Source organism: Triturus cristatus, chromosome 3_2 (assembly GCF_964204655.1).
Source record: "Triturus cristatus chromosome 3_2, aTriCri1.1, whole genome shotgun sequence".
NCBI lineage: Eukaryota > Metazoa > Chordata > Amphibia > Caudata > Salamandridae > Triturus > Triturus cristatus.
The window spans coordinates 942453456-942466813 of NC_140584.1; the positions used below are offsets into that span (position 1 = coordinate 942453456).

A 13358-nucleotide genomic window follows, 5' to 3' on the forward strand; every position below is an offset into this window, starting at 1 on the left:
CATAATCCGCTGTGCGCTCTTGGAGAGGAGCTGGGCGCTAAGTGCAAGGTGCGCGCGCGCAGGCACGCACCTTACTGGGAACATAGGTCACCACAATGGGAACGTCAAAGGCAGTACCTGCAGGGCATTGACTGGTGCAGTCCATGCAAAACGCGTACTGGGGGTGCATGCATACAGGGGGGCACATGGACCCCCCCCCCCACAACTGCATGGCCCAGAGGCAACAGGGGGGCCTACCCTTGTTTCCTCTCCATAATGGTATTCATGGAGGAGAAACCACCATGAAAACCGTGACGGAGAGGAAACTCGTAATACTCGGGACAGCAACAGTCCTGGCAAGCATATTGCTGCTTTAAGACCGCTGGACCAGAGATCCCTGGTGGTTGCGGCAGTGCAATAGTGGTCCGACCGCCCAACTTGTAATGGGGCGATCAGATCTCTGGTGTGGCAGTGGATTGACCACCACCGTGAGTCTGGCTGTCCATGGACTGCCAGACTCCTAATCAGGCCCTAAGTATGCTTAGGCTCCACCTAGAAGAGTGTTATATCGTAACAGACATATTGTCATTGCAACAGTCGCATGGGGGACAACTACATAGTACGCTGTTATATGGGCAGCAGTAATTCCACTTATAAAAGGCAGTGCAAATGAGAAAAACACCATGTTACATAGTAAAACATCATCATATCGACATCAAATGTGAGTTATAGTCCTGTTGGTTGACCACCCTGCCCAGTGGATGTACCGGGCTCTGTATCCGTGACAGCAGGAGACCTCATGGTGTCCTTCAGCAGGTTCAGCCCGTAATAGCTAATAGCTTATCCAGCGGCCTCATACCTTGCAGAATTTTCGAGGGCAGCAACTACTGTTATAGGTGACCTTCTCTGCCACCATGTAGAGATCCATCCCTCTCTTCCATTCTTGAATACTGGGAACTTTAGCCGCCCTATTGCCTAGCCACATCCTGTTTAGCCTCAGCCAGGCCTAGAGCACTAAAGATGATTGGGATCGTGGAACAGCAACGTCGTTTAGGATGCCCTGTAAAACAGATTTGGGATCTACTGGGAGTGTGATCTCCAGGACTTAGCTAAGCTCCTCATCGATCACGGTCTATTATGCCTGGATGTGGCGACACCCCCCATATGATGTGCATGAAGTCGCCCCTGACTCCCTGACATCGAAGACCAATTGGGGCCTCTGCCCTACCAATTGTGTGGAGGCTATCTCAGTCGAACTTTAAGTATATTTGCAGGATTTTATACTGGATTAGGAGCAGCCTGGCTTTAATGGCCACCTCTCTGGGATGCATGAGGGCCGCTTCCCAGGCAATGCCTTCCAGTTCTCCAACATAATGCTCCATAAGCCAAACAAGATTATTAGGCATATTAATATTCAATGTCTTTTAGGTAAGGGATACGACCCACTTGTAAGCTCTTCTTGTAGCAGTCTCCCTTATAAGTGTGCATATTCTGGTATCTCAGTGCCAACTAGCCCTTCTGCTAACCATGCATGCCTCAGTTGTTCGTATTTTAAAAACTGGGACTTGTGCAAATTGTATTCTTTGCGAACATTTGCTAGGAGCTTGATCTCTCTGCATTCAATAGTGGATATTCCAAACAAATCCCAAGCCCCAAAACCTTGCATTTTACCTATCTCTCTGAGCCATGCCCCTCTCCAAAGTGTTGTTTCTTTAGTGATTTTACAGGCCCACCCAATGGCTCTCGTTGCTCGCTCTCACGCCTCCAGGGTCACTTGTGTCGCCAAAAGTAACCTGCAGATGCCTTTGCCACCATAAAGGTAGTTTAGGTGAGAGCGCGGCTCCAAAATAGCTAGTTCCAACCTATATGTGGAGTCGTCCTGCAATGCATGTAGCGAATCGTTAATGGGGATTAGGTGCATTGCCCAATGGTTGGCCTCCATGTCGGGGAGGCCTCTCCCACCGTTTTAAGGGTTGCTTGGTAAAGTCCTAAGTGCTATCCTGGGTGTTTCTCACTCATCAGATGCTGTTAGCTGGTAAGTGTATCATTCTGCTTCCTGTCCAGTGCTTGTGTAGCAAGGGATGAGTGACTGAGGGACTGTTTTCAGTCACAGAAGTACTCAAACGTACCACTCAGTAAAGTCTTTCTATCATAGATGCATTGTATACCAGTAGCAATCGTTTTAGGTTTTGTTTTTTTAACTGCATCAGGCTTTTAACAGAATATTTTAGTCCGATTTGAAATTCAAGTTAAACCTTTTGGCTTTGTCAGTCAGTGTTTTACTTCCATGCTGATATTGAAGAAGAAAAAGGTAATGATGCCACTGTAAGCAACTCCCCATTTAAAGACTTGGAAACTTATTTTTCGGCTTTTTAATGTTGATCTGAGTTGTGTAGCAGAGGTCTGCATCAGCCTATTAAACTGCAGAAGCAAAAGATTCCACTGCACGAAAAGCATTTTAGGAATGTTGTTGACCATTTTACTACTTTCCAGAGAGCCTGCGCACTGGTTTCGGAGTCAAACTGCAAACAAGCAGCATTGCTTTATCTGATTACAGGAAAAGGTATCTGGAATATGAGTTAACTTGGCTTTCATGTCATGATGGTAACGAAGATTAGGTAGAGGTTGTTCTGTATAAATTCTTGAAGTATTAGAATTCTAATTTTTTTAATAATTATTCATATATTTGGCAACATTATTTAACAGAATCAAAGGATATGTGTGGAATGTGCGATACCAAAGGGGATGATGGATGGAGCGTTTGAGCACATCAAACACTCACCCCCAGTCAACTTATCTGGGTTTAATCCATCATCATTCTTTAGCTCACTCCACCACCACAGTTCAGACATGGCCATATGCAAATCAGTCTGACCCTTTGCCTCATGGGAACAGTCCAGCATGAGGCACAGGGTCAAGACTGATTTGCATATGGCTGGGTTCAAACTGGAATGGCATGGTGAGCAAAAAAACGATGGATTTAGGCCCAGATCTCTGTACTGGGGTGAATGTATGACATTGTTCTGCATTCTGTCCATCAACTGTTTTTGCATGTGTGGAATGTGGGTAACTTTCGTGTGTTATGGGTCATGCTATGTCATGTATGTTACGGTGCAAGGTTTTCTGTAGCGTTTGTGCTGCCACAAGATCTCTCGAATATGCTGAGAAAAGAAGAGGGAAGAAAAGGTCTTAAAAGAAAAACATACGGGTAAATGTTACAAATAATATTCAGGTTGAAGGAGAGAGAAAAATAAAACATGTTATGCTGTATTGACTGTTTATCGGGCGCTTGTGCCCTAAGACCATTTCAGATCACTAAGGGATACTCGAAAAGGATTACACGGTAAACCAGCAGAGCGGGTTTGGTGCTGAGGGTTACATTGCAATAGTGAACTATTAATGACACAGATGGGAGGAAGAATAATGTGAAAACCTTTATTGAACAACAGTAAAGAGACTCCCAAGGGTAATCCGTCAAATGGTTCCTTCCTAAGGATACTGCCACTTTCTTCCTGATCTGTGATGTGATTTTGACAATTCTCCCAAGCTAAGGAAGAGATTGGCTTGGCACATGACAAATCCTTATCATTAGCAGCAATGCTGGAAAGGGGCAATGCTGCCGAGAGAAGGGTTATCGTGTGTTCGGTTAGAGTGATGAATCTAGGGCCTATGTTGTTGTTTCTCTAGTCAAAAACAATTCTTGCATAAATAGATTTAATATCTAGGCAAAGAAAACTGTTCCTTCAAACAGTGGAGGTGATATTGTTCATGAACCCTTTTAGACCTTAACTAACACTGTCTGTTGCAAGATATTTTGTTAGCATACAGTGGGCTTAAAGTCCGCCCATTTTTTACCATCGAGTAGCCTCACTGTCACTCATTTGATTACTTCTTATTTGACGAAAAAGTGTGTGGGCTTTAGTTCCCCGTTGTGTGTTTGTCCTTCCTTTCGAAGCATTGACGCATTACTGTGTGCTTATACTCTACTCGTATTTTTGGGTGCAGCATTTTTAGGTCTCGCCTGGCGTTGAAGCGGCCATGCGTTGCTCGCTCTTGGAATCAATACGGTTTCAGAAGTGGGCTTTCAGCTCTGCCCGTTATTTTGGTTGCTTCGTGTCATAAGTCATGGAAAATGGAGTGTGATGATTGTGAGGCTTTTTAGCCCCACCTGGTTACCACCCTGCCCACTTTTGGCCCCGCCCACCTAGACTGGATGGGTTACTCGCGTAGTTATACGCTCTCCTTTATTAATCTGGAAGCACTCTTACTTCTTGGAGTTCTGTTTAGGAGTGCTCAAGCAATGTGCCTCTCACTGGGCTCAGTACCCTCAGCTTCAATACACCTCTGAAACTGGAGTGTCTGGAAATATCTCAGATTGAGGATAGGGAGTCTCTCAGATAAGTAACCATTAAATTGAAAGAGCTGGGAGATTGCGCTCCTTTTTATAGTTGCTTCCTTAACAGGCTCACCCCTCCTCAGTTTGAAATCAGTTGCCAACCTTTGTATCCTGATCTGCTTTCTTTCACAGTCCCCCTACCCTCCCCCTTTCAAAATGATTGTTTCAGTTGTACCTGTGTAGTCAGCCTTGATGCCCCTTCTCACAGAAATGACACTCTGCACCACAGGTGTCCAATATGGATAAAGTAGGAACTTTTTGAATCCCGTAGATGTTTTCATTGGTTGGTTCCTACTACTCTCTTGTTTTGTGGACAAGTCACACTGTGGCCTTTGCCCTTCAAGCTTCAAGTTACCCCAACCATCTCCGCTGTGGGGTTTAACAAGATGCATGAATCCTCTGAAGTTAAAACCCTTCTCTCTGGATTGCATCACTGCATAAGCTTCCACAGGTTATCAAAATGTGAAGTTGTTAAAATCTCATAAGCCCAAGCTTCTCTTATCCTGGCTTTTACTAGTGGGATCCTTCTTTGTGGCTTGGTTGTTCAGTTTGAAGAACTTATTGTTTTCTTCCACTTGATTTTGCTGAAGCATCTCAGTCCCTTAGACTCCTGGGATACCAGATACCTTCATGGAACAGATGTCGAGCATTTTTAAGGTCTCCATCCCTTTAGGAATAGGCTATAATAGCAGTTACTAGAATTCTGAAAGGTTTTTATTTTATTTTTCGACCCAGTGCTGTAATCTCTACCTTTTTATCTAGGTTGTTCTAAAGGTTCTCCATTTGTCATGTGGACAGAATTGGATAATCCACCCTTATGGTGAGCTTCATATCCTGGGGGCAGTTCATCAAGATGATTTATTGATAATTTGACACCACCATAAATGGGCTATTTCCTAGTTGCTCATACTTCGGTGGCCTTCAGAGAATAGGCTTTGTTAATATTGATGGCCATATTGTTAAAACAAGATGAGTAGATGAACTTATTAACAGAAGTAGTAAAGGTTTACATAATCAATAACCGACCAAGAGGTCTTGTGCCAGTGGAAATAAACAGCAGCTGTCATCCCAACATTGTAACTACTAAGATTTGAGTGATTGTTAACCTTCTGAAATTTGGGATTCACGGACTAATAAATGTGAAAGAAAAATCCACTCCCAACATTATTAATGCCTATGACTGTGCCAAACTGGGAAGTTGGCATTGTGCCTTCCAGTATGAGGTCCACATCCTGCCACATGTAGAATGTAGCAATGGGTCATACCAAATGAAATCCACTTGCCAATCTGGGTGTTAGAACCTGTTGGCCAGCATCATTGCTCCAGAAGCAAATAGGTAAAGGCATTCATTTAGTTTGAGAAATCATATAATGTTATAATTAATCAAACATAGTTTAAACACCAATGAATCAGTGATGCTAGAACTAAGGTGAGCTTAAGAATACAATATTTTTAATTCTTCAAAATTGTGTTTGTGGCTCTAGTGATCACAGTGCATATACAATTTTTAAAAGGAGCAGAGAAGTATGTACAGCATAAAAGAAGCAATGGACAAACAGCTAAGATATTGTTGCCTGTACAGTTCCTTGGTATCCAAACATACAATTTGTAATAAATTGAAAATGTGTAATTGCTCAGTGCCTCAACTGGGCTTCGACACACAATTGATTAAGGGTCATCATCACAACTGAGAATAAGTTTGAGTATGAGCTACTGTCAATAACATAGAAGATGTGGATAGATTAGGCAAGTGTAAACAATACATTTATGAATGATGAAATGTGGCTGTGTCACTAAATATACTCACTGAAATTGATTGTCACATGGATCAAGGATGGTGCTGTGAGCAGTAAAGGAGATTGTTTAAAAAGAGGCAATAACCGGACTGTCACCAGGGATGGGAGACTGTAATAGAAATCACTTACAAAGGATATAAAAAAAAACAAAGGTGTGTTGCGACATCCACATTCAAAAATAGTCTGCCAATTTAAAATCAAAAATGTAAACCAGAATTTGAGCTGAAGGGGGAACCTATCAGAGACACTGCAGTGGTAACAAAATTACATGATAAAAAGAGTCAATATCAATGGTAAAAGAGTCAGTCGAAGTCAGAAAACACCTGTAAGGTGAGATCACTGTAAAATCAAGCACACAGCTGCTAACTTAAAAAGAAGGTGTGTTTGGCGAAGTGTCTCCTGCAAGTTTCCACCTCATTAAGGAGTGAAACAAGTATTGGAACATTGGAATGTTGGGAGCTGCATTGAAAACATTGGACTGCTCCAAGCTTCTAATGGCCGGTAGAAGCTTGGAGCTCCAACATTCCAATGTTGTCCTTCACAGCTGTGGCTAAATCCCCTCTGGCTTCGTGAGGCCTTGGTTTTATTTGTTAGAACATTCTACCACTTGAGGGCAGAATATTCTAATAGCCCTCCATAGCTGGGCTATACTGGCATTAAAGTCCCGCTCCCTTTGGGCCTTTAACGCTGGAGTGGGTCTTTAATGGCTGGTAAAGCACGCTGTGGCAGGCTTTAAGGCTATAGTAGGAACCCTACTGCCAAAAGTTGGTGTGTTGGGTGTACGAATTGGATCAGATGGGCGCACGCAAAAATGAGACAGAGGCCTTTGTCGGTGAAAATTGAAAAACACCTAAAGGGATGAAGTAACTTAATGAGAAGTGCACAATTGTTGTCTCTTAATAGTGAAGAGTTAACAAGGAAATACCTCGTGTAGTACCTTACCTATGTTACAGAAGTAGAGAGAACGTTAGAGCTGTGCCGACAAGGATTGGTGTGCTGCATGCCGATTCAATCTGAAGAAGTGCTTGAGGATGAGATGTGTATTAATCATGATGACCTCATTGTGGTCTTCTTACCACTCAAAGGTCAACAGATGGATGATCCACAGCGAATAAAATAGACAAATGTGCCTGTAGTAGTGCATAATAAATTGAGCAATTGAATGATTAATTGACCTAATTGAATGCCTTTTACCTGTTGATAATTGTTGGTTTGTAATCATTCCACCAGAAACCATTGTTGTTTTCCCTTTCAATCATCCCTGGTTTCAGGTGGGTTAAAAAGGTGATCCTTTTGCTTTGTTACCCTGTTCAGGCGGGAAGGTACATAGACATAAGGATCTAATGCACTTGAAACTGTCACATTTTCCCATTGTAATACAGAGCGTAGTCCTGGTGCATAAAATCTAGGATCTGAATTAAGGGCCTGGCTGTTGGTGTGGCTGCCAAGAAGGAAGCATTTCAAGAGGCACTGTAGAGTGTAGCCCTTTCAGACCACCAAAAGGACCCACGCATCAGTCCAGTTTTGCAGTGGAAATGGCACCTTTCCTGCACTAGTATGCAGTGGATTTCCTGAGAAGGTGCAGAGAAGAACGTGGAACACTGCGGAAGTTACTGAAATTTGTTAGCCTCTGAGTTGGGGGTTCTCTGTTTCCGACTTCAAGGGCAAAGACCTAAGACAAGTAGTCAAGTGCTTGGACAGATTGGTGTTGATGTGCCTAACTGTGGTATCAATAAGATTCTAGTACAATTTCTGCTCAGCTGAGTTTTTTCTCAGGATAAGCGTAAAAGTATATTCCTGCTGGACATAGTTGGAGACCTAAGAAGAGTAGCAATTAAGACACATGCCAAATGTGCAGCCCTTAGTTGTGCCTGATCGCTATGGAATTTGTGTAAAGGTCTGAGCACCAGGCTGGTAAATGGTTTTTTTTTTTTTTTTTTTTTTTTTTTACTGATACATTTGTAGACCTTGTCCATGTGGGCGGTGGATGCCTTGCCCTTCAAAAAAAGTACCCATCACCTCCACATACTGGGCAGACAAGGTTCCTTGAAGCAAAAACAGGACTGTCTTTGAGCGCCTAAAACGTATTGCCCAGAGACATCGAGATTGCAGTCAAAGTGAATAGTTTCCTCAAAATATCCTGAGGCTACCTGAGGACCTGGGCTCAGTCATCATTTCTAAAAATCTTTTTATTGTTTTGGATATGAACAATTTACAGTATAGAAAATTGTTAAGTCGATTGCACAGTATTCATGTTGTCATATCAACTGTTTCCAGTCATCTCCATCTGCAGATCTTTCATCTGTATTGGTTATCAGTATTTTAAAACACAAATACAACTTTCTGCAATTAAACCCTTATTGTACTCATGTTTTTAATATATATTTTTATTAGCATTATCAGAATACAATCCTGCAATATACAATAGACAGTGAACTGTACATCTCTGAACAGAACAGCATTGAGCGGCTCAAGTACATCAGCTATAGTTGTGATGTTGGCAATTGACATAAACAGGTGAAATATAAGGCTTATCAACTAGGGCAACATAACAGGGCCACAGAAATTGTGCATCCGCAGCGCTTTTCGCATAATCATAGAATTGCCACATAATCCATAATTTGCCGCACAAGCTGCAGATTTTAACAAAAGCAAATTGTTTCTAGCTCAAAAGGAACAAAAGTAAAAAAAAAAAAATGCAGTGATGGGTTGCAGCACAGTGGAAGGCCCTTTGCAAAGCTGGATTGGTCACCTTTATGTTGCTTATTGGCCTTTTTGGGTGTTATACTGGTACTATTGAGGTGCAACCAATACCCAGACATAGTTAACCAGTTTAACAAGCATTTGCAATGCAATCTGTCGCGCCTTTGGGACCTTATATGTATTTAGCTATGCAGCACATTAGCCTGGGTACTGAAACATCTACTGTTTTTTAACATGGACGGAAAGTAAGCACCAAACTGCGTGACACACCAGGTATGGGAAAACATGGTGAGAAATATTGCCTTTCAGCGGTAAATTATATAGTCCAAAGCTCTGTTATTAATATAAAAGCAGGGCCTTCGGTGGTCATATCACTGAAAATACAAGATTTGAAAAAATATTATTGTCCACGGGTGCTTGTGGAAGACCATTTCTATGGACTGGAATCTAGAGAATGCTAAATTGATTCTGGTATTTATCTGACCTCTGCTGGTCGTTTTCTATCAAAGTTAAATATAGGCATTTGCCAGAAAAAAACAAAAAGTCCCTCAGCAGAAAGCAATTCTGGTATCTTATTGACCTCTACTGGTCGTTATCTATCAAGACAGTTAAATAGAGGCAGTTGAACAGAAAAAAAGTCCCTAAGCGGAGGCAGACAAGTCCTAGGGCTGATCTCCAGAGCCCACAAAGTACATACACATATAAGTATATACTAAAGTATATACAAGAGATCTCGAGTGCTCGACCTAAAAATTACAAAATAATGAAGTAATACTATTACAAAATGTGCTGTGTTAGGCCTCACAATTTGCCTTTTCTTGCCACAATTTTTACTCAACTCTGCCGCATCATGTGGCTTTCTCATGCAGCATAATTCCAGTGGCCCTGAACATAACATTGTAATGAAAGCAGTGGACAGTATCCCCCAGGGTTTTGTCTCTCATCTGTCGGAGGAGTAACCAACATTATGTAGTGAATAAAACAATACTAAAACATACTAAACTCTCTGAAGGTCGCCCCTTATTGAAGCTGGGAAAGGGGGGGTGGTGAGGGGGAGAAAATGTATGGTGCTGCATTATGATCCTGGTTGAATGAGGGGGGTGGGTGAAGTCTAATGGGCGGGGTTAAAGGGCCCTCTAACAAAAGTTACTTGGCCCACCTTGGATGTCCAAACTTAGCCTACCAGTTTTCAGTTATTCTGGTTAGGTAGGGACTACACACTAGATTAAATAAATTGGGAGGTGGGTGGGGTGGAGTTAATTTATCAAACAGCTTGAGAACATATGGATCCCAAACTGTGGCAGCACCCTCGCCTCCCCATCGATGCTAATTGGACACCATAGCATCTGCTTCACCTAATGCCCACTTATGCATTGCTTGAAGCCAACTAAGTGCCGTGGGTGGCTGCGTGGCTTTCCAGGCCATGGCTATTAATCTTTTAAACAGGGCGAGGTCCACCATTCACAGGTGAAATTTAGAGTGCCTGGTGCGTTTAGTGATCCCTAAGAGGCAGAGTAGTCAGTCAGGGGATAACTGTACATCGACTATTGTGGATATGTGATCTAATGCCCCATTATTGTACTTATTGTAACAAATTATTAACAGTTAACAATGTTCTTAGCGGGTTATAGGCAGTTGTATGGTACAGTTGAACAGTGAGATGGTTGTTGTAGGCTCTAATCTCGGTTTGGTATCCTTGGCTTCTTCCATAACCTGGATGCCTTAATTGTTACCTTGGGGCACCTTTGCTTTGAAGGACAGACTCTCCAAAGCCTTTTCCATGGCACAGTAGTATAGCGTAGCACTTAGATCTGTTTTAACATTGCCCAGATCCTTGTCTTTGTGTATAGGTCACACAAATGCAGCTTCTTGTTGTGGATGGGAAAGACCGGTGTAATATGAATTAGCAGGAACATCAACTATCACCTAGATTGCAGGGCTGGCTGGCAACATGTTTATAACCAGCATCACTAGCGGGGTCGGCATTAGTGCTGCTGGAAGGGACAGGAAGGCTGCAGATACACTACCACTAGAGTATAGGGATAAGAAACTGATACAGCATGTAGGGTCCTCAACTTTGCAGGATGGAGAACAGCATGGAGTCAAATCCTATACTTAAATCCGATGGCTCTTGGGTGGGTTGGGTAACTCCTAATTCAGCTGTTTTTGGTCTGAGTCTGACGTCCCCACCATACTATCCACCTTCCTTGAAGGGGAATATCAGACAGGAAAGAATTCAGAGGGTCCCGGGGAGATGGACCAACACTGCCGACAGTGACTCTTGAGTACCCGGAGTTTGCTCCAGGGAGTCTGGTCCCAAGCCCTGGTCTGTCAAGGTGGGCATTGTCAGCTAATAAGCTGACAATGGGAAATAAACTACAGACAGAAAGTTATCAAGGCACCTTAAAGGTAACTCTTATTCTCTTTTTCTGGGCCTTCACTTGGTGCTCCTATTTTCCCATTAATTGCCTGGCCTACTGTTTTTACTATGCACATTTTATTGTACTTTTTAGGGTGTTAAAACATTTCTTCTTTTCCCTTTTCAGCTGTACCAGCAGGGCCGCCTGTGTCAGTTGGGTAGTGAATTTTGTGAATTGGAAGTATTTGCTAAGGTACTTCGGGCATTAGACAAAAGGTGAGTCAGCTTCATTGTGTTTTCTCATAAATGATTAATACGGTTGCATATCATGGATATTTATTAATTTTGGGGTCTTGCTAGAGAAAGTAGAATACTATTTGTTAGGTAGGACCATAATGGGATGACATTTAAATTAGTGACTGGACAAGGTCCCTTGCTCACTGTGCCACTGGAACCAAGCTTCACCCAGCTGAAGATGCCCAATCAGGTAGAAACTGGTGTGTGACTGCTTGTGTTCAGGTCCAGGTCCAGAGAAGACTTGGCTTTGCACTTTGGGAGGACTATTCCTATTCGACCAGGACCAAGACTGATTTTGCATATGGCTAGGTCAAAATCTAATCTGAGGTGGCATGACAGATAAAAGATCATGAGTTGGAACGCTATACCGAATGATTTCCAGTTGTTAGATTTATTGCAAGCATTCCTCCCATCACCCTTTGTGTGTTTGATGGGTCCAAAGACCAGCATACCGCTTCTCATTGCAGTGATTTCATCTCACTGTTTAATGCTGAGTTTGTTAATCATTTTTCATTTAGAAGTAAATGGTCTTGTGCACCATCGCCACACCTTGCTGTCCCTGTTACAAACTCATTGAGGCAGGAAAGACTGTCATGCTGTGAATATTTGAGAGTCACAACTATGATTATCAAGAGGGGGTGGGGGGCTTTCGACCATGCTTCCCATTGACACCCTTTTAACTAATGAATGGCCTGGGGAGGGACACTTAGTGGGACCACTGCTCCATTTGCCTCACTCCATGCCTACTGCTCTGAGTGACTTAAAGGAGAGTGGGTTACTGTCCATTGTGTAGAAGGTTGTTCTAAGGATAAAGGATCCTGTGTAGAGAGACAGCTTTTCTAATACCATGGTAGATGTGTAGGGCTTAGCCCACCTCTATTAGGTAGCAGCACATGACACCTTCAAGGAAAGGGAGATAATTTGTTTGGTAGGCACACATGTCTGCTCTTGGATAGGTGAAGTTGCACCAGCTACCATTCTTGTTAATGTGTGTTAGATTTTTGCTTACGTTTTATAGTTTTTCTTTGCTATTGCCTCAAGTATTTTTGTTTGCATCATTAACTGAAAGAGCCTAAACTAAGATACAATACTGAAACTCTTACGCTAACAAAAGGAGTCTTAAATCAAGTGTTTATTAACTTTATTAATAGTTTTGCATCAACAGCTCTATGACGCACCAACATTGCCACTGTGACTTAGTAGCATCCTCAGGTTTTTATTTTCCAAGTTGTCCAAATGACTGGAAACACATTGGTAGTGCAAATTTTAAGTCACCAGGTTTTTGTCATTAGCGGTATGAAATCTGAATTTAAGCATAACATCTAATAATTGAGCAGTGTAAGGCTTGTCTTCTTTTAAAGATGGTAAAATCTATATCCAGGTCTCTGACTAAGAGGTCACAGCAGTAGAAGCGCCAGAAGTACAGGAAGAATAATAGGTCTTTCTCTCCCTCCATAGGGAGCATAAAAAGAGGAGGACTGCCAGAAAGAAGACTAACTCATTGTCTTTGGAGCTAGTTCCTGTGTTGGAGAATTGCAAGCATGAAGAGGAGGGGAATTTCACAACCCATGGTCCTTCTCCCACCAAGTTCAGGACTTTCAATAGGTTTTATTGGCTGCCTTTGCTAAGCATAAAGGGTGTGGCCTCTGGAGCGCTCTGTCATTCGTTGCTGGGTGAACTCTGCGCGAGGCCAATGGATGTGGCCTCAAGTTGACTTTGCCTCGAGTTGATTTGGCCTCAAGTTGGGTGTTTTAATCAAAAGCTTTGGTGCCGATGGTCTGTAGCTGGGTGTGGAGCTGTTATTGGCTTTGCTTACAGCACCAGATTG

General features: G+C 42.6%; 1 protein-coding gene across 1 annotated transcript in view; it reads left to right on the forward strand.

Annotated features, from left to right (window-relative positions):
* The window catches only part of APPBP2 (amyloid beta precursor protein binding protein 2), a 333604-nt gene that overhangs the window by 74101 nt on the left and 246145 nt on the right, over positions 1–13358 (forward strand). The window contains exon 2 of the mRNA XM_085649437.1: positions 11421–11509. Within this exon, the coding sequence (XP_085505563.1) occupies positions 11421–11509 (89 nt within the window). The remainder of the gene's footprint in view (positions 1–11420; positions 11510–13358) is intronic.